Source organism: Neolamprologus multifasciatus, chromosome 22, assembly GCF_963576455.1.
Source record: "Neolamprologus multifasciatus chromosome 22, fNeoMul1.2, whole genome shotgun sequence".
Lineage (NCBI taxonomy): Eukaryota > Metazoa > Chordata > Actinopteri > Cichliformes > Cichlidae > Neolamprologus > Neolamprologus multifasciatus.
This window is the reverse complement of record NC_140459.1, coordinates 13,414,551-13,436,458: the sequence shown is the minus strand read 5'-3', so window position 1 is coordinate 13,436,458 and position 21,908 is coordinate 13,414,551. Positions and strand designations below refer to the sequence as shown.

General features: G+C 40.6%; 1 protein-coding gene across 6 annotated transcripts in view; it reads left to right on the top strand.

The window, feature by feature from the left end:
- Nucleotides 1–21,908, top strand: part of celf3a (cugbp, Elav-like family member 3a) — a 36,131-nt gene that overhangs the window by 12,872 nt on the left and 1,351 nt on the right. For 2 of the 6 annotated variants that reach the window (XM_085147571.1, XM_085147573.1), the window contains 10 exons: nucleotides 4,739–4,787; nucleotides 7,846–7,971; nucleotides 9,462–9,541; nucleotides 12,178–12,321; nucleotides 15,212–15,356; nucleotides 16,969–17,118; nucleotides 17,274–17,333; nucleotides 17,851–17,955; nucleotides 18,676–18,819; nucleotides 18,919–21,287. In XM_085147571.1, the coding sequence (XP_085003697.1) occupies nucleotides 4,739–4,787; nucleotides 7,846–7,971; nucleotides 9,462–9,541; nucleotides 12,178–12,321; nucleotides 15,212–15,356; nucleotides 16,969–17,118; nucleotides 17,274–17,333; nucleotides 17,851–17,955; nucleotides 18,676–18,819; nucleotides 18,919–19,046 (1,131 nt within the window). In that variant the 3' untranslated portion in view covers nucleotides 19,047–21,287. Of the gene's footprint in view, nucleotides 1–4,738; nucleotides 4,788–7,842; nucleotides 7,972–9,461; nucleotides 9,542–12,177; nucleotides 12,322–15,211; nucleotides 15,357–16,968; nucleotides 17,119–17,273; nucleotides 17,334–17,850; nucleotides 17,956–18,675; nucleotides 18,820–18,918; nucleotides 21,288–21,908 lie in introns of those variants that run through there. The other 4 variants (XM_085147568.1, XM_085147572.1, XM_085147570.1 and 1 more) reach the window with 3 other exon arrangements.

Here is a 21,908-nt window from a genome sequence, read left to right as displayed (position 1 = left end):
TTGGCTTGTACGTTACAGCCTGGCATCACATTTAAACACACTGGGTAAGCCTCTTGTTTCCAATTGCAGGGTTAATGGTGTGAAAGGACATAACCTAAATACCAACCTCATTCTAAACATAACCAAGGATTTTCTTTTCTTATCGATATTTAACCACAGAGTAAAAGTGAAAGTAAAAAGCGAGAGAAATCAAAACTAATTGGTGAGTTTTAAAAATAAGTTAAATCTAGTTAAAAACACAAAATCTGAAGCAAGAGGTAGTCTCCAGGGTAACAAACTTCTGGATGCAGAGATGCTTGGCATCCATTATAGCCGTCCGTGCGTCACGGGATTGATCCCAAAGCATACCTTGTGCATATCTATGTGACTCCAGCACCATCTGACAGCACGGCAGTATTTGATGCCCTGGGTTGAGACCACTTAGATTCAGTGTGATGCTCTGTGCTTTGTTAAAGATCAAAGAGAGAGCTGCTTCCTGAGCAGATTTCTCTGTTCTCTCTTTTGTCATTTTGTAATAAAATCAAAATGCCCCTAAAATAATAAAATAAGTAGCTGAAAAGGGAAATTCAATCAGTCTCGCTGATGTCTATCATAGTGCGTCTCTGCTCGCCACAATATTTAAAATAAATTACCCAAATCACTGCTGGGGACACGTCCCTCCAGTCCCAGCTAAATTCTCTGCCCTTGCAATGTCTGTATTACCTATTTCTTTTAATGGGTTAAAGCTATTAAATGTAGATACTCCTAAATCCAATCATGATGCTGAATATACATTGGCAGATTTAGTCCAAATTGTTAAATCAGTTTGACGATGTAGATTCTCTGGGCTTGTTGTTGCAGTGTATGAACTTTGATGGCATGGAGAGGGGGGGTCATGCATTATGGCGAAGGGGTCGAGCTGTTATTTGATTGGATAATCTGTGGATTTAATATTTCATAATGCTCGTGAAATCCCCCGCGGCATCACAGAAAGAAAAGATTAAGTATGTGTAGATGTGCGCTCGCGTCACTGTGACCGTCAGGAGCCGACGGAGCATTGTTTGGATGACTGTATATATAATATCTGCATGGCGTGTTTGGACATGGAGCGCAGGGGGAGCAAGAAAAAGCCAATAGCAAAAACACACAGTGGTGAAATGGGCTGTTGATCAGGCAGGTTTGAATGCGTGTTGTCTGTGCACAGTATGGGACCGTTTTTGTAAACAAGCCTAAGAGAGGGAGGGGAGGGGAGCAACAGGAGGAGGAGGGGAGAGAGCAAATTACTGTAAAGTGTGTGTTAGTGGTTGAGGTTTAGAGGGAGATATTTTTCTCCCTGCTTCTGCATCTGCTCTCGAGGCAGCGCCAACATTCAACAGGCACGAACGAAGCTGCTACCATCCCTTTTTCTTTTTTCTTTTTTTTATTCTTTCATTTTTCCTCCCCCTGCTCGTCTTCTCCCTTCCTCCGCTGCACATCTAATCCCTCTATCTCTTGACCTAGAAGCACCCTTTGTCCTCCTCATTTGTTTTCCACCCATCTTTTTTGCAGGTTGTTCAGGGCAACCTTGTTTACCTGATGTGGGGGTTCTCATCTCTGAGGTTGTCATGACGATGGCCATGTGAGCATGGTCTTTATCAGACCGGCAGCCGGTTGCTGTGCAGATCTGAAGTGGCACAGCCTTGATGGCCTCCACTTCTCACTGTTTTTCCTCTTGTATATTCTAATTCCAATCTCCTGAGCCATCTGCTGCGCTTCTCCTTATCACCACCACCACCACGGCCTTCACTATTTGTCTTCCCACAGTGAAATATGGGCCATGCGGCTTTTTATAAGCATCGTTCAAACATGTCAATCAAAGTTGCCACTTAATTTAATGCCATTAATTCATAGCATTGACTTAAGGTGCTTTAAGAGAGAGCTAACCCCAAAATAGCTTATATTTCTAGTATCTATCTATAGATGTCTGTAGATTCCTGAATATACTGGTGCTAGAGAGCACATGGCTAAATTATTACCTGGTTACTCGAGAGGAAAAAACAATCTACAAATGTTCTTGTGAGCATTTATTGTAGGAACTATTTTCTTTCTGCCAGAATAGACCCACCAACTGTATCAATGTGTGGAAGAATCCTTCCTGCTATGATTGAGTGGCGTGCAATAACTGATAGCTCAGACACTGAGTGACTGTCAGTATCTACAAGGGTATTAAAATTATGAATAAAAAAAAAAATAAGGTGGAGTTTTGGTAGAACAGCTGGTTAAACTTTGGTCTGGTCAAACAACATTTTCTTATATATGCTTATCTGAAAATCCTGGTGGAGCCTGCACCTGTTCAGGATTTGACATCCCCTATCCAGCATCAAGATTTTCCTTAACTTTCCTAACATGTCAAAGGAGTTATTAGGAGTTTCTTACATTGCACATACTGGCTTGGGTGGTTATATGTTAAGATAATGATGATAATAGTGAGCTTGTAGATGTAGATGGATCTCAGATCAGTCAAAACAAAACAGGCAGCAGCACCTTGTTTAGCATGTTGGTCCACCATCAGTTTTCCTTCCTTCACAAGTTTTTCCATATGCACATGCACAAACACACTGATGTTCTCTCAGTCTGACAAGCTATAGCCACTGCTAACGGAACACTACTGACACATTGAGAGGCTCACACTAGCATACTAGCATCTGACAGGATGTGTGCATTAATGAACTCAGTAAATGCTTTCCTGATGAGTTTATAGTCTCAGTCATTAGTTTCATTGTTTACTGAACACAAGATGATCATCATGAGTTTGACTTTTGTCTCTATTAAAGTCTAAAAGAGCGTTGAAGCAGGGATTTTTTGAAAAAACAAACAAACAGTGGCATCACAAAGGCTATGCTTGTCTTTTTATGAAGTTTACGGCTGTAATGTAGTGAATGTAGACAGTAAAAAGAAAATGCTTCCAAAAAACTGCTCACAATAAGGTTTGTGGATTCTTATAATAACCAGGCCATATTTAAATTTTTAAAAATGTTTTAAATATCATCGGATTCCACGATATTCTAAAGAAGGCACACAACTAAAGCTGATATCTCAGTAACTGGGCAGTTCACACTAAAACAGCATGGTGCGTTCTTTAGAAAGGTGTATGTGTGAAGAATAAAGGAAGAATACAGATTAAATCACAGCATGGGCAACAACACCGAAGAAAAACAGTGGTAATTTTTCACAGTGGTAAATAAGGTAATACTTATTTTGCACAGGTTGTTGTTGCACTCTCTCCTGCCTGAGAACTGGCTGGTATAAACAAGAAACTGTGCCGATAACGTACCGTGAGGTATATTTGTCTAGCTTTACCCGGAGTACAAGAATTTTAGCATGCAGACTCGGTTGGAATGATGATATCTTCTCTTTAGCATATTGTAAAAAATTTAAACTAAAAAATTATTATTCACTGACCGCCAGAGCAAGACCTCCATTTGCTTAGCTGATTGGAAGATGGTTTTTTGAGCCTTCCCCTCCATCTACTCCATCATCCTATTAATTGGTACACTCGATTAGACTGCTCTGAATGAGAAGACACGGGAGCCTTGTATAGCAGGTGCTGGGGATATTTCAGCTGGTGGCTCAGCACAGATGTTTATTCATGCGGGTCCTCGCGACACCAATCAATAGTGTCTCCTGGTGACTGATCACAGTGGATCAATCAGTGACACAGGATCAGCGACTGGCTGAAATGTCACCAGCTCCATAATTAAGACCTTCATTAAGCCAAAGTTAACAGAGTGTCACTCTGTTGCTCTCACCTCGACTCATCACCCTTCCTCTCTTCGCATGCACATCCCCCACCTGACTCCTCTCTTCCATATGCTCCCCCCCCCCCTCCCAAATCAAACCCAATCCCACTCTTCTTCCCTTTTTGCTCTCCCTTGTACATTATTTTGCTTTCTTTCTTTCAATGGTCCTTTTCATGCTTGATACATTTGAAGGACAAGCTGCTGTTTCGTCTGGAGGTTGAATAGTCGGATAGCCAGGAAGAGGACGGCGAAGCGGCCTTTTATGAATAGCGAAAAGGTCACTTAATGTAAAGTGTGTGTGTGTGTGTTCCCTGCTTTTTTTCTTTCGCGTTTTTGTTTGATATTCCTTCCTCTCGACATTCGTCTCTGCCTCTGTCAGGCTCAGAATCTCTCTCTATTCTGATGCTGCGTGCTCCTTTAATCCAGATTAGCTGGCGAGTGTTCTTAATCTTATCACTTCCCCAATCCCGCGTGGGTGTGTGCTTTTCCTGGTTTTGTGTGATAGGGGGAGAGGGAACGATAGACGGCAGGATTAGAGCTGATTCTGAGAGAGAGACTCGGAGAGAGGAGGTGGGGCGAGAAAGAGAGACTGTATGACACTGCAAATGTAATATCACACATATCAGTGTCAGCTGTGGCCTGCTGGAGTCGAGTTGGCCCAATAAAAGGAAAGGAGAGAAATTGGTGTGTAAATATAAACGACTGGAGTACAGGCCACATTTGCAAACATCTAAACAAGCACAAATGTGTACTACAGTTATAATTGCATTTACATAAATGGTTATATAAAGCACACAAACATGAATATCATCTTTTGTCATTTACATAACAGCAAGGGGCACATTTGCCACATTAAAACTCCAATTTGTGCCAGTTATTTCCATGCTTATATGCTTTTTGCCATGTTAAAATGAATGCATTTTTCTTTTTGTTGATTAGCCCTGACCTGTGTTTAAACCGACTATGTCATCTTTTTCCAGATGAACCGCCCAATCCAAGTGAAGCCTGCAGACAGCGAAAGCAGAGGGGGTAAGAGACACCTGTCCCCAACCCAGACACACAACACCTGTTCAAACATAAACACCTCCAGAAATATCAGCGATAACACGTCAGTTAGTCTTGCAGTGACATTAAAACACCTGCACGAGGTAAGTGCTTGAGTGGAGGATGCGTTCAGGGAAAGTACAGCAGTGCAGCGCGATGATTGGGACTGTAAGTTGACCGCAAGATGTAAACGATTGGCACGTTTTTCTGGTTTTCACCCACGGACATGCTTTTGAGGTCAATCGGTGATTCTGAACATCTTTGTTTTAGGGTTTCGCTCACTCACACTGCATAGTTAGTAGGATAAGTGGTTACGAAAATGGATAGATGGTTTAAATGGTGTGCACTAATATGACAGTTATATATGTGATAGATCTGTCTCCTGTGCCTCACCATAAATCACAAATTGTCTTTTGACACCGTGGCCTTGCACTGGTTACCGCAAAATCGAACGCAGAGATAACGGCACAGTTTGAGGCAGTTAGCGGCGCCATAATTTTCAGATTTATCAGCCAGGAGATCATGGTTTGTGTCCTGTAATGTTGGTTAAAAATGTGCCTCTTCCAGCCGCACTAAACAAAGACAAGCTGCCATAACCCAGAGTGTCATGCACCGTCACCATGGACACAGTGGAGCTGATGTTTTATTAAATTTCTGATGTTAAAGGCCCCTTATTTCCTAAAAGATGCAATCTGCACTGAAAATATGACAGATTTTATCAGCCCTTCAGCAGATTATTGTTCAGACTGAGTAGTCGGCTCAGCTGCCTGTCAAGATGGATGTTTTGCTGCTGTCAAACTACACCTGTACATCACACACTGCACACAGCCACTTACGCTATCATAAAATAAAACACTGGTAGGTTTTGACAGGAGGTATTAAAGATACTTCATCTCTCATATCTCATATCATTTTACATTACCATTGCTAATTTTCAAAGCATAACACCAGCTCACTCTCCCTTTAGGGTTGGGTTTGTTTTTAGTCATAATCTGAATGGAGAATTTTCAGAAACCAAGAGATGTTGCTTGTTGATTTTTAGACTGTAATGTTTACCAAACCCTAAGGCCAGATGGGCTGCCGGTGACCTGGTAAACGCTCTCACATATGTCACATCTGACTTCATCCAGATGCATATTTTAAAGATAACCAAATCACTAGAGACTGGAGGACTACGTTTAAACTAGTAATTATGAAAAGTACAAAGGGTATAATAAGCATCTGATCACTTAACCTCTTAACCTCCATCGAGACACCCAGCTTGAGTTAGGTTTGTGATTTTGGTTTGGGTTTATTCAGTGTCCACGCATTTTTATACCTACCTGTAAAACATTTAGGAACAGGAAAAACAAACATGTCAAAATGTGTGAGACTGCATTTAAAATGTAATCTGTTATTTTCTTAAAATCTGGCTATCTGGGCACTGGTTTAGCTGGGTGGAGTGGGCTGCCCATGTGCTGTGGGGATGACGTAGAGCCTGGGTTCAGATCTGCCCCAGGGCCATTTGCGCATCTTCATGATGGGTTTCTTGTCTTCTCTCCACTACACTGTTCTATCACAATAAAGGGTAAAAATAAATAAATAAATAAATAAAATAAGTCTATTTAGCTTATGGCTAAAATAAAACTTTCCCCTAACCCTACACACGTGACTTAAAGGATCCTGATATTAGCTAAAACTTGAAATTTTCTTCAGACACAGTAGCCGCTGCATCACATGTGCTAGGTTTTTGCAAGAATGAAATTAAAATATGCAACGCTCCAGTTTTTGTGCTGTTGGAAAAGCTCTCACATCTGAGTCGACATCCAGGAAATAATCCAAGACTCTTTCTCGCAGCATCCACTGTCTCTAATAGGCCTGTTTTCACTGGAGTTTGACGTGCCACAGTAGGAAAAGCACAGGTGTAGATAATAAAATTAATGATGGCTGAATGCCATTTAGCTGCTTCAGTTTCAGGGTTCTGGTATTGTGCATGCTGGCTCCCTGTCACACTGTGGCAAATCAAAACGCCTGCTGTGAAAAGGGCCCATTTTCCTAAAAGTCAGTCCAAGTTTTTAACATTTTGAGCATGTGATTTTAGATTCTCTGCCAGCAGCCTGAAGGATCAACACTTTAGATTTTTTTTTTAGCTCTTTAAAATTCACAAAACAGTAATAGAAATCCTTTGGTTTCCTTTTAGTATCACAAGACAAGAAGCATGCAGATGCAGGCATTTGTTTATATGCTGTTTTTATATATATACATATATAAACAGTTTTTTATGCGTTTTCTGACACTGATTGGCTCACAGCGTAGTGAGCAAATTCTGTGCTTTTCATTAGCCAATACCCAAACCCTCCACATCAACACACCACCCAGGCAGGTGTTTCTAATCAAACCACATTATCGTCTGCAATCTCCTTGACATTTAGGCTGTATGTAGGTTTGCAATAAGGATAATGGCACGTTCGCTGTGACTGATTGTATCTCAAGCTTCAAGTCTCTGACATTTGATTATCATACGGAAATAAATTGGAAAGAAATGGCATCACGAACAGTTTTGGGGGGGGGGAATAAAACAAAACATGTATCACTCGGTTGTTCTTTCTGAGAGTAATCTGCAGGAACGTAAGGCGCGCGCAATTTGTAGTGAATGGGCTCAAACATGCAGAATCGCTGGTCTGATCCTTCACAGACAGGGACAGACGGAGCAGCTTCTCTGACCACACAGAGGGTGACAAACATTTGAGTCACCGCCAGATGCTGTTTGTTGTGTCGTTCATGTTACTGCACTCTGGTGGCGCTCCGAAGTACAGCAGGCTAACGTCCAGCCCTCTTTGTAACTGCTTGTCACCCTGTTGTCATTTTCTGTTATTCGTGCATGTACAGTGACATGGTGCTTCTCCCCCTTCTCCACCCTCTCCACCCCTCCCCGCACGCTTTCACTTGCATTACCTTTCTCATAAAAACATCTCTTTCTCCCCCCGTCTTTAATCTCACTCACATTACCACACATTACCCTCCTTTCTCCCTCCCATCCTGGTAATCTCCTTCCCCTTAGAAGACAGGAAGCTGTTTGTGGGCATGCTGGGAAAGCAGCAGACGGACACCGATGTGAGGAAAATGTTCGAGCCATTCGGCAGCATAGAGGAGTGCACGGTGCTCCGCGGGCCTGACGGTACCAGCAAAGGTAAAAATGTGAAATCACGCCATGTGAAACACATCCAACATCAAGGCTGAACATTCCCTCCACAACATGCACAGTCCTCGAACGATATCTGAATCTGGATTAGTTTTGGAAGCATTGTTATTTTATTCTTTTCACATTTGAGTGGCATATTTGAAAATATGACAGAAAATGTCCTGCATCACAGTACTCAAGAGTCCTTTCAGAAACTCCTGAACTAACTTTCAAAGTCAATTACTTCATACTCTAGTCAAGGATCGCCTCTGGTAAAATATTGATGCAAATCTGCGCATATTTTTAGATTAATCCTTATAACAAGCAAACAAACAGGCAAACTAATGCAACCAAGCACATTACATCTTTGGTGAAGATAACAGAAAACCTATGCAAGGCCCTGATGGCTGACCGGCGCTCCTCAGCTAAACAGGTGGAAGTATAAAGTCCAGGAAGTCTTACTAAATATAAAATTATGGTGAGCAATGGCTACATGTTATTCTGCTTTTATTATACCACTCTTTGTCTCCATGGTTGTCCCTGCATCATTTAATATCTAGCGAGACTTCCTGGACTTTGTTTAGTTGATAAACGCCAGACGTATTACAGAAAGGTACAGTATTATTCACAGAAACAACACATTAGCAGCAAAACATTCATCCATCTATGTTGATTAGGTAAAAACTGTTCTCCCCTCACATTTAAAGAGCTACAAATATGAATTTTGACTGTGTTTACTTTTAAACTCTCTGCTGGTCCTCCCCTGTCCACAAACTCTACTACTCTACTCTAAATAGTCTGAAACCTCATCGTTTAAACATTTAAATACTTAAATATTGCTTAAATGGATGCAATTAGCCGTGTCGTATCATCTTATTTCTATTACCGAAGATGGCTTAGCTACTTAAAAACCTAAGCAATAATTCATATTTGTCCCACTGAATAAAATCATCAGCAGTAAGATGATTTTGCCAAGCTATGCCCTCCACAATTTACAAAAGCAGCCTTTAGTCGAGCATCCTTTAAAGCCACTGGTTGCAGCCAGATTCCAGGTCACGACTGTAGAAGTGTGGACTGACTTTGTTTTACCGTTTGTATTTAAATCCAAAGAATAAAGCTTGCAGCATGTTGCAACTCCACCGTATAAATGACTATTGTCAGTAACAACAATGCTAATGATATTTTCCATGTAAATCAAAGTCCGCGACAGTTCAAACACAGAGGTTTGACTTTTCTGCGTTTGCTGCACGAGGCACGACTAATAGTGCAGTAGGTTTTATTGGTCATAGCTAATGATGCGTTTGGTGGTTTACGGGCTGTGATTGATGAAGCAATGAATGTTCTGTGGACCATGCTTAATGGTGCCACAGTAACAGATGAAACGCTAGATGCAAGATGGCTTCTAATGTATATTTAAAGGGAAGCGTTTTTGTTATAGTGTGCGTGAGTGTGTATGTGTGAGAGAGGGGCTGTGCTTAATGATGTGTCATTTCATGTAGGGTGTGCATTTGTAAAGTTCCAGAGCAACGCAGAGGCCCAGGCCGCCATCAACGCTCTTCACGGAAGTCGTACTCTACCTGTAAGTCCACAAAATACACTCTTTCTGACACACATACACAAGCACACTCGTGCTGCACATGCAGCATGGTTACACAAATTCAAATGAACCCAGCAGACGCACTCAGATGCTCCAAACCCAGTCATTTAGAGACTCACAGGGTGACTCAGCTAATGGTCACCACTTCTCCTTTCTGTCCCCCTCCTCCACACACACACTCACACACAATAGAGGACACACTCTTTGTAAAATGCGGTCATGATTTATCTCTGGAGGTCTTACTGCAGTGTGGCTTGATGTAGGGCGTCAGAATTAAAATATAAACCTATTTGTTTATTTAGTTTACGTCAGTAATGGATCATAAAATGTGCTCGTCTAAATCAGGACACTTTAAGCTAATAATAATACGAACGTAAGCCTTTATTAAACACATCCATCCAACACATCCAAGCAATTATTTTTCAGACCTTTTCTGGGTCTCTATGTTCAGACAAAAACCTCCTGTTTGTGAGAACCAGCCAATCAGAAAGTTGTCTAAAAGGAAGACTTAAGGAAGACATAAATAAGGATTATTTTGGACTATGGATCAAGCAAAGCTGGGCTCTGCACTGTGAAGCAAGTTCTTTTTTCTGATATTTGCATTCACTTTACCTAGCATCACCAATCACACAAAGGTGGTTAGCAACTTCTAAGCTAACCCAGGCTTTCCCTGCGTGTTCATGTGATAGAAGACGGACCAGCAGTCTCTGACCAATCACAATGATGGATACACGTAACAATTTCACAAAGGGAGATAAACCGCACTATGGGGAAAATATAAAGAGGTTAACGACACAATACAGAATGCTGCAGAGAAATCAGCATGATAACTGTGTGTGAGAAGAAAAGAGCTGTCCAGTAATATAGTATTAAGTGTGCACTTTAAACACTTTTAATCAATAAGACTGGAAAAAATCTCCCGTATTAATAAAGTTTAGCTTGGAAAGAAAGCTGGCACAGATGGTGACTGTAAGTTTACAGACTTTTAAATATCACAACTCTTTCATGTCAGACACGAGAGAATCTGATGGATTACAATCCAGTCATTCAGTATGTTGGATAAAGTTCTAAGTTCCCTGCTCATCAGGGAAAGACAAAGAAAAACTTTAAACCCTCTGCAGGGGTTTGAGGTATCTTTCGGGGAAGACAAAGCTACTTTTCAGAGAATTGATTGATCAGTAGGTGGTGATTTCACACCTGTTCATCTCTGATCTGGAGGAGGTTAGGTTTGGCAGTAATAAGTTACCATGGTGATGGACCCCTGAAAAGAAGTGAACCGATTTTGCAGTACTGAAAACTCAGGCTTAACCCTGAAATCACCCAGGTAAGATAAAATCTTGCTTCACAGTGCAGACCTCTGGTCTAGTAGATGTCAAGAATAAAAATATGAGCATAACAGCACTTAAAATATTTACACCGATGTACTTGTGTAAAGAATTAGGCAAATTACTGGATTTTAAGTCTGTGTGATGTGTGGCGATGATGTCTGGTAGCTTTTTCTGGTAGCTTTTAGTCAGGCAGTTTAAGTTTAAGCATAAAAAAGGTCATTTCACTCATTTAGAGTACGGTCTCAGCTCCAACTCGGTCACTCCAAGGAGTGTTTTACCTTTATTTGAATCTGTAGAGGATCTATTTCGATTATTGTTATCATCATTCTGCTGCATCGCAAAACTTTTAGCTGGATGGTCACCTAGGCACCATCGTGTGAGAGGCTTTAATAAACATGGGATTTCTATTTCCCCCTCGGTGATGGCAAGCTGTCAGGTTTCCCATCTCTTCACTGGTATTCATTATCGTCTCTTTAGGACATAAGTAGCGCTGGCTGCTCTTCAGAAACATTTCAAAGTTTTCTTTGTTAGTCCACAATAACATTTTGGACTTTCTAAGTGGCAAACTCCAGTCATGGAGCCATGGGGTTGGGTTTTTTGGATGGGTTGGGGGTGGAGGCAGCAGCTTTCTCTGTGTAATGCTCCATGCAGCCATGCACTGTGAGGGAGAATGGGAAATGAACATAGAAGTTAAACAGCTCCAGTGACTCATTTAAGCCATCAGTTTCTTATTTTGGGCTTCTTTTTTTTTTTTTTTACTTCAATGAGTACTCTGTGTTTTTCCTTTGGAGTCATTTAGCTGTGCACCCGCAGGCCTGAGTCATCGGTTTGTCAAACTGTGGACTGATAAATGTCTGTTTTTGTTTTATTTTGTTTGTTTGTTTTCTAAGTTTACCTCGCAACCTTTTGCAGTTTTACTAATCAATCATTTCCGATCTTGTGTTTTCAGAGATCTATTTTTCAGATTAAAATGTTCACTTAGCTCTAACCTCCAATCTTATTTGATGATGGCACAAACCGCTTTTGTCAGTGTCATTAGCCTTGAGCTCCACAAACATCCCTCTAGACACTACTTTCAGTGATGCATTCATTGTGGAAAATGCATGTGTAAGGTAAAAATATTGGATTCTAACCAGTTTTGTTAGGATGCAGTAAGAAATGCTCAGAGTAGTGGTGGTAACAGTGGTAATCTTACCACTGTGCGTGTTTTAACCTCTTGCTGATGTTGAGCGTTGATGTTAAAAGCATCAGACAGATGGAGTTTTGATTTTTCTGCCTTTTCCTCTGCAGGGCGCCTCGTCCAGCTTGGTGGTAAAGTTTGCAGATTCTGAGAAAGAGCGAGGGCTCAGACGGATGCAGCAGGTGGCCTCCCAGCTTGGAGTCATCAGTCCCATGACCCTGCACCTCGGGGCCTACAACGCCTACACGCAGGCCGTGAGGAAGACCTGCAGACACACACATCTCACCCAAAACACACACTATCTGTCATGAGAGCACTACAACATGTTGCTGAAAAGATTTATTTTGATCCCAAAATATCAAATGTGAACTTCTTTTGTGTAATTTCTTTTAATGCTCTATCCTTTGCACTTTGTTTTCTCTATCTGGCTTTCTCATCATCATCTTTGAGCTATTTTAGTGCGATGAAAGATATAGGCACAGAAATCATCCTTTAATCCTCCAAAAAAAACAAAAAAGAAAAAGCTACTCGAGAGACGCTTGAGTTGTAATGTTCTATTCAAGCATTTTATACTCAAAATTTCAATCCAAAAGAGATGTCTCATATGATATTAAGATGATTATAATTGAGAGGGGGAAAAAAATCTCAAATAACAATATAAAGTCATCGTCGCTAATTGACCATTTACTGCAAATGGTTTCAGATTTGCCTCATTTACAGTTGTTCAGATTATGATGTTTAACGAGGCCTCTCGAGACTTTTACTCATGATTGATGTGTTTGTAATTTAGTAAGAAAATAGGACACATAAAAACAAAATTTAAAAAAATGCTCAATGGAAGGGTAATTTAGAGAAATTGTAGGTAAAGCTCGAAGCTAGACAAAAACGAAGGCGTAGTTCAATAAAATTCTTTGTTTACAGCTCAGAGATGTGAATGAAGAAATGATCCAATCCACTGAATGTGTTTTGATTCCAAGCTTGTCAGTTTCTCTTATCGGGGCTGGCGCGTATTTCTAACAGTTGCACGTTGCAAAACGGTGACGTCAGACTCGTGGCTTTTGCACGACTGAGTCAGATGCGCGCCTTCTGTTTCTACACGGTGTTCAGAGTCAGAGATAATAAAGCAGCTCTCTCGATGCTGCCACAGTCTTCCCACGCAGGAAACCGAATAGGGATCAGTAAGGGAATCGATAAGGAATCTGACCTATAAGCAGAATCAATAATGCCGCTGGGTATCGATAAAGTCTTGTCAATATGAATCCTTATTACAGCTAAGGTGAAGAGCACACAATGTGAACTAAAGACTAATTATTCCCATGATTTGATCGTAATGAGGGATTATAACCATCAGGAAGCGATTTTTCCCGATGAGTGAGGTCACTAGGCAGAGTGCTCTGCGGTGCTTAGATGTACCCTTCAAACATATAGATTCATGTTTTCTGTTTTATTGAAGGGAAACATAAAACAACAAAAACAAGAGAGAAAAATAAGAAACAAAGGGATTTAAGTAAGAACAGGGAATTTTCTTTTCTTTTCTTTTGTTCTCAATGACTGCTGGTGGAGTCAGGATGGGTCAGAGCACTGATACTTGGGAACGTTATAGTATATTTTCTTCCCCCTCTACAGCACCTATTTATTTCTGCGTCCTTTAAAGTAAGACTGTTGACTTAAGCCATCACATGGGAGGTTGCCAGACTCTGGAACAACCCCCATCAGTCCCCCATCTGTCCCACTTCTAGTCCCTTGGGATCACCCAAAGCTATTGGAGGCTGGTCTGACGTAGTCTCACCAATGAGATCCATTTATTAGGTGAATTAGTTAGATAAATAAGTAATGGAGATAATAATTATCATCATTTAAAATAAATAAGTCAAAGAGAGCCTATTATACTCATTTCCATCTTCACATTTTAATTCCTGGAGTTTATTACAGCAGCTTTGTGCTGCCTCTCCATTTCTCCTTTCTCTTGCATAAACAGTGTTAACTCTGATCTTTGAATCTTTTTTTTCAGTCAGATTGACTGTCCAAGTGATCACATGATTTGGGGCAGCAGGAACTTTTTTGCTTTTCAAGATTGCTATAACCTTTTTTGACATCATATAGAGCCAACAGTTGGAATAAACGAATACAGAAAACAACAAATATAATGTGTCTACTGTTAAAAATGTTATTGCAGGCTCTTTGTGTTCTTGTAGGGTCTTTACCTTACAATATAAAACAGCTTGAGGCGAGTGTTGTTGTGATTTGGTGCTTTATAAATAAAATTGAATGGAATTGAATTAAAATTATTAGATTGCTGAGTTGAGCGTGTAGATTTTCAACGTAAGGCCTACGGGGCAAATTGGAGTCCCTATTATAACTCGTTTTTCAATTCACTAAATAAAAGTGACCGATGTCGCAGATGCATCTATTAAAAGCAGTAAAACATGTTATTTTACTACCATATAGACAAGTGTACAGGGCAATAAACAAGCCTTTTGCCAAGCTGATGTAGTTGGTAATGTCAGTTAATTTGAAAATAATACAAACACTTCAGGAAAAGAAGAGTTATGGGCCTATTACTGCTTATTCATTTCATCTGATAAATATTATTGATTGTTAATTTGGTGACCTCTGCCCTCTGTCATTCTGCAGAAGTCCACGAGATGAAATGTTGAACATTTTGCTTCGCAGTAAATGAAAATAAATGTCTGTGTAATTTAGATTGATGTCAATATTAATAACAATAATAACAGTCAAATGTTAATAATAGTGAAAAACAGGAGGAAAAAATATACATCATCAATCATCAAATATTGCTTATTGTTTTCTTATTGAGGCTCGGGTCTGGAGATGTCACAGTAATATTAAACACATCAATTTTAGTGACTGAATCTCATTATTGGAGCACGTTGATGAGGGAAATCTGAACAACGTGAGTCATTTCTAATCTGCACAAATCGCTCACTAAATGTCTGATGACGAGCCTCTGCACAGCGTCTTCATGCTTTGAAAGTCTGCTGGTGTTTCTGTACTTTAGAAGTCTGAGAATACACACTAATGGCCTCTGCACAGCGAAACACGGACTCCGAACTTACTCTAAATGTCAGTTTTCCCGACTCCTGCTCCTCAATCCATCACAGCATCTCTCTCTCTGTCCTCCAGCTGATGCAGCAGCAGGCCTTGGTGGCGCAGTCGGCCTACCTCTCTCCTGTTGCCACCGTGGCTGCAGTTCAAATGCAGCAGCTCGCTGCCCTCAACCCCAGCAGCATCATTGCCACGCCGATTGCATCCATCACCCCGTCCTCAGGTAATGAGAGGCAGAGATGTCTGGCCTTGATTAGATTTCTGCCTGAAGTATGAGGGCGGATATACAAGGAGAGGTGGACCAGAGAGGACAAAATTACACACATCTATTCTGTATTTTTTTTTCATTCTGTCTCAAAGTTAACTCTTACTTTTTAAGGTAAAATAGGAGTAGGAGGTGTATTTCACTTACTTATACAGTTTATATATAAACTGTATATTTAAATAAAGGTGGAAATTGCCAGGATAAGCGAGCGATTCACCTGCTTTTGAAACCAACCTTAAGTGGTCGTTAGATTCAAAATTTTCAACCCTTAAAGTTGCTGCGTGGTTTATTTAAGACTTCTGAAAACTGGTAACAGTCTGCTGGCTATGGTTCACTCTGTTTGAAGAATTGTTTCTATGTAACGATGATACAAAACCTCAAATTTGATTGAAAGTAACTAATCAGTCAAACAGCTGTCATTACATTTGCGTCAGAGGTTTCTATTGGTGCGTGAAAGTACGTGACATCACCACTCTCCTCTCACCCACTGAAACAATAGAGATCTTTCATGCACAGTAACCGCAAATCCACTTCCAAAAAGGTTGGGACGCTGTGTAAAATGTAAATAAAGACAGAGTGCAGTGATTTTCAAATCTCATAAACTCATATTTTATTTAGAGTAGAACAAATGAAATGTATCAAATGTTTAAACTGTGTAAAAAGTACAAATTCTAAGAAAGAAAAGCTCATTTTGAATTTGATGGCAGCAGGATGTCTCAAAAAAGTTGGGTCAAGGCCATGATTATAACTGTGTAGCATCCCCTCTTCTTTTAACAGCAGTCCATAAACATCTGGGAGCTGAGCAGACCAGCTGTTGGACATTTGGAAGATGAATGCTGTCTCATTCTTGTGTGATGGAGGATTATAGCTGCTCAGCAGTCCAGTTTTCCATTTTAAATGAGCTTTGGCCCAGGGAAGATGAGTGTTTCTGGATCATGTTCACAACAAGCCTCTTCTTTGCATGATAGAGCTTTAACCTGTGTTCACAGACAGTGATTTTTGGAAGTATTCCTGAGGCCGTGCTGTGATTTCCATGACAGAATCACGCCTTTTTTAATGCAGTGCCAGAGTGCCCAAAGATCATGGGCATCCAGTGCTGATTTTTGTCCTTTGCACACAGAAATTTCTCCAGATTCCCAGACTTTTTGGATGATATAATGTAGTGTAGATCATGAGATCTTCAGAGTCTTTGCAATTTTATGTTGAGGAACATTGTTCTGAAATTGTTCCTCAATTTGTAGACCTCTGTCAGTCCATCTCCTGAGAAACTCTGCCTACTAGCCTGTTGTGAAATGTTACTTTTTAGTACAACTTACTTTTCCATCCTTTTGTTGCACCTGTTTTGTTAAGTTGCTGCCATTAAATTCAAAACAAATTTTTCTTAAAATGGTTTTCTCAGTTCAAAAATGAGATGTTTTGTATGTTCCACTGCAAATGGTTTATGAGACTTGCAAATCATTGCATTCTGTTTTTATTTATATTTAACAGTGTCCAAACTGGGGGGGCGGGCACTGTGTTTCTAGGACCTATAAAATAGAAATTAATGCTGTTACTTTGAAATCATCTGCAGGTACCAGCACTCCACCCTCCATCGCAGCTACACCCGTTCCTGCTCTGCCTCCACCAATCGCAGTGAACAGCTACCCCTCTGTGCCAGCACCACCCAACGGCCAGCCAGCTACAGAAACCCTGTACACTAATGGGGTTCATGCCTATCAAGGTACAGGCATCGCATCCTACACAGATTATAGCTGTATCCTCAGATTCACAAACCTCTTGTGTAGCATTCATATAACATTAAATATATCAAATAACATTCATGATTTTTTTTTTTCTATGCTTTAAGTCGTTAACCACATGTTGGCTGTGTTACAGCTCAGAGTCCTGTGCTGGACCCCCTGCAGCAAGCTTATACAGGCATGCAGCACTATACAGGTGAGAATCAGGATTTACAGTGGCACGCATGTCCAATATAACTTAATAAATTCTTAATAAATAACCATGTATTTATAGAAATGTATTTGTGGTAGAGAAGTCCTTGTTTGTGTTAGAACAGGGACAATTACAAACTTTAACTGATGTGATCTGATTGTTGGACTCTGTTTGGTAGATTTAGATTTTAGTAAGAACCTTTTCAGGTTATGAATGCAAATTACAAACTTACAATCAAATGCAGCTGCAGTACCTTTTAGATGTCAGAACTGCTGCATGTGCAAAGAAGAAACTCTCATTCAAAGTCAACACATGCACATATATTACAAAGTGTAAATAACCTCCAGCACTATAAAGTGAGTCACACATCACAAACTTTATGCAAAACATAGCCCAGTTTTAGCAAACCTGTAGGTGGGGGTGCAGCTCTGTCAGATGTTTTAAGTGAAAAATGATTAGTGTGCAGTGTTCTGCTTGCATCGCCACCGCTCTCGGCTCACCTGTTCCTCCTCTCCATCAGCCACCTACCCTGCTGCCTATGGCCTGGTGGGACAGCCGTTCCCTCACCAGCCCACGCTGGTGGCCCAGCAACCTCAGCAGCCACAGCAGCTGCAGCAAAGAGAAGGTAAACTCAAAATGGGGTTTTACATGTTTGGCTAATTTACCACAAATTTAAACCGGCCACTTTGTTAGGTACACCTTGCTAATAATGGCTTGGACCGTGTTTACCCTTCAAAGCTACCTTAATTCTTCATTTGATACAATCAGCAAGGTGCTAGTAAAATATTCCTCAAATTTGTTTCACTATAGCATCCCACAGTTGCAGATTTGTCAGCTCTACATCCATGATGAGTCTCCTATAGACGCGCTCTATTGAACTGGGATCTGGCAGGTCATTTGAGTGCACTGAACTCCACCCATTTTATAATTTGAGCTTTATAACTAGTGTGTGATCCTGCTGGAAGCAACCATTAGAAGATGGGTACACTGGAAACCTACCAACTGAAAGTTAGAGCAGAAATCAAGACTCATCAGGCAACCTTTATGTGGTACGGTTCACACAGGCTCATTGGGAAAATTATTATATAAAATAATGATATATAATAAACTTATACCAAGCACATTGGTGTGTTGCAGCAAAAAATCAGATCTGTAAAGACTGCTCCTTAAATCTGTATGTTTTAATATGCACACAAAAAAGGATGACATAAAGATTGCAGACAAAGTCTGTGTAGCTGGAGGTAGTTTGGCACAGAATTATATGAAAACAGAGGGAAAAAACTGCCATTTTCACTGACCGCTTAACCTGTGTGCGTCTCTATGGCTGCCCTGTCTTTGTGTACAGGTCCCGAGGGCTGTAACATCTTCATCTACCACCTGCCACAGGAGTTCACTGACTCTGAGATACTGCAGATGTTCTTGCCCTTTGGAAACGTCATCTCTGCAAAGGTCTTCGTCGACCGTGCCACCAATCAGAGTAAATGCTTTGGTGAGTCACTTTGACGGTCACAGGTGTCTCTTTCTTTCCTGCACAGAAAGAAATGCTGCTGTGATATAACACTACCTTTTATTTCTTTTTTCTTCTTAGGGTTTGTGAGTTTCGACAACCCATCCAGCGCCCAGACTGCCATCCAGGCAATGAACGGCTTCCAGATTGGCATGAAGAGACTGAAAGTGCAGCTTAAGAGGCCCAAGGATGCCAACAGGCCTTACTGAAGGAGGTGAGTTTCTATATATCGACACATTTGAGGAGTTTTTTGGGGAGGAGGAAGCTCAGGGGAGGGATTGATAGACAGCTGGAACTGTGTGTGCAAGCTAAGGAGACAGAGTGGATGTAATTGGGGGGTAAATGGCTGTCTTTCATGTGGAACCGAAGAAGTCAATAACCCTACAGTAGATTAACTTTAATGAGGTGAAAGCACTAAGAATACCATCAGTCTGAAACAAGATCAGAAGATACCTTTTGTTGTGTAAAAGTGGCTTGTTCTGTTTTTTTGCTCACTCTGTATTGAGAAGTAGATTTCATTTTATTTTATTTATTTAGTTGTTTTTTTTAATGGGTTCAAATGTTGTCTAACCAGTGTTCTATCACAGGGTTGAATGCCTACTGCTGTCCCTCATTAATTTTTTTCTTTTTACTTTCATTTTATTGTTTTTGTGCTGTGCCATATGTGCCATTTTTCCTGAGAGAAAGCGAGAAAAAACATACAAACAAAAAAACGCCACACCACTGTCAAGACTGTCCCGTCCATACATATATGGTGAAGACGTGCGTCGCTATGGGTACAGTTGCCTAGCAACCGCTAAAACCTACTACCTCCCCTTCCTTCTCACTGCGTTGTAAGTTAATTGGCCTGTGTTGGTTGGTTGGTTGGTTGGTTGCTGTGGCGATATTGCCTGTGATGGTTGCCATTAGCAGTTTGGTTTTTTATTTCTTTTTTGGGGGGGGGTTTGGGCCGTTGCCTTGATTCACCATGCTCAACTGCATGGCGGGTTACTGTGGCGACCATGAACTGTGTTTGGTGTGCTGTGAGTTTCCTCTTTTATTATTTTACCCTGGTTTTAATCCTTGCAAACACTGATCAGTAATCATCACTTACCTCAGCATCTGTAAGCAACTGATTATCATGACATGCTGTTTGCCTTTAAAGTCCTCTAAAAGCTTCAGTGCTAAGAGCTAAATTAGCTGGTTGACCATCAAATATGGATACACGAGACCTCTCCCGGACATCTCTTTGGTTTTGATTGGTTTCATTTTTGTCGTCTGTCATGATTATCATTCTTACATATCCCTTCTGTTTAATTGGATGGTGTGGTAGTTTTCAGTGAGTGCGAGGTTTTCGTTTTGTCGTGATTCAATTCCATGTGACTTTGTGCCTGAACTTTGTCCATGTTTATTTTTTTGTGAGGCTGAAAGAAAATATATACGTGCCCCTGTATATGGTTGACAGCAGAGTATTTATGTACGACTGACTGATCGTGTGTGAGATGAACACAGTGTTGTACGAGGTGCAATCATAAAGCTTATGAATCACAAACCATACCTAGATAAAATATGGCCAACCTGCTCTTCAAGGTCACTTCCTTGTGCACTTTTGCACATCTTTCATCTCCTGCTGTGCTAATTTGAAATTGCTCTCTGGAAGCATTTTTATTACCACTCTGTGATGGCTTAATGTGTATTTTTAAAATGTGCTCCCTAAATCTGAGGAGCAGGGTGGCTAATGAATGCAAGGCCAAAACAATCTACCACATGGTGTATCTACCACACAATGACGGCCGCCCCTCTCCCCAAATTTAGGACATGGCCTTTAATGTTCTCCCACAGATGCCTCATAATGTTACAGTTAAACTGTCCTGTCAGTTTCATCATTGGGTACAAATTAACAGAGCCTAATCTCACAAAACAAGAAGCACACTCCCTTCTCCACACCTTACCTGATGCATCACTTCCAGGTTTGGAAAATGTGGAAACTGCAGTGGATCCGACGATCCTCTAATTATCAGTGATGGTCGTCCACAGGATATTCGGTCAAACCTGACACTGAAAAGGATTGAGCAACTCTAATGTCCATTGCGATCTAGAAAGGTCAGCAGAGCTAGAAGAGATCCAGAGTTGCTCACTCGGGTGACCCTGAAGAGGCCAAACTTAAATCTGAATTATTGAAGCCCTCGGTGGCAGCATCCTAAAACTTTGTGATCACATCTCGTGTTGGTGCGAGTGCTTTTGTGTTGAGTAAAATCTGAAAATTGTTGGTGTGTGTGTGTATGTGTGTGTGTGTGTGTGTGTGTGTCAAATGAGACACTAACTAGAAGGTTTTGGGTAAAGCTGTTTTGTTCCTGTGACACGTGCTGCTGGCTGAGGAACTACATTCCTCTGTAGGAATTCTGGGACTCCAAAAGCTAAGAAGAAATAACCATAAATAATCATAAGGTTGAAATAATAACACCCCCCCACCCCCCCCCCACCCCCCAAAAAAAAAAAAAAAAAGTTCACCTCTTATCCAAACCAAAACAACAACCAGAGCATCTGCAGGTCATAAAGTCAAAAGTAAGAAAAAAATAATTTATCGTGCTGTAAGAAGTCTGAAACTGCTGAAAAATCCAAAAGTGAATTTTCAGGAGAGTTAAAAAAAATGTTGCTGACAGAATTTGTCTAGTCCCCAGAAACAATCAGTAAATTTTAATAAAGTTTTATTCCACTCCATTTAAAAAAAAAAAAATCACTTTAAACAGCCATTGACACAGTTTCCCCTTCTTCCCCTCTAATCCTCTGCACTGTCTTTGTGTTTTTAATAGCTACAATGTATCAAATGTAAAACACCCCACAGTATTTGTGCACAGTTTTATACATACTTCACTTAAATTCGCTGATGTAGTTAATATCTTTGAAATTCTGCTGTATTTAATTAGTGCTAGGCTTTGCATAGCCTTTATGATTGAGAGCAGGAGACTCATATTCATTCATGTACTGCCCTACTGCACAATTTGTCTCAAATTTAGATAAATGAAGCATAAAGGAAAAGGTCTCAGAAGGTAATAAATAGATTCTCATACCTGCAGATGTTGTGTTTGCAG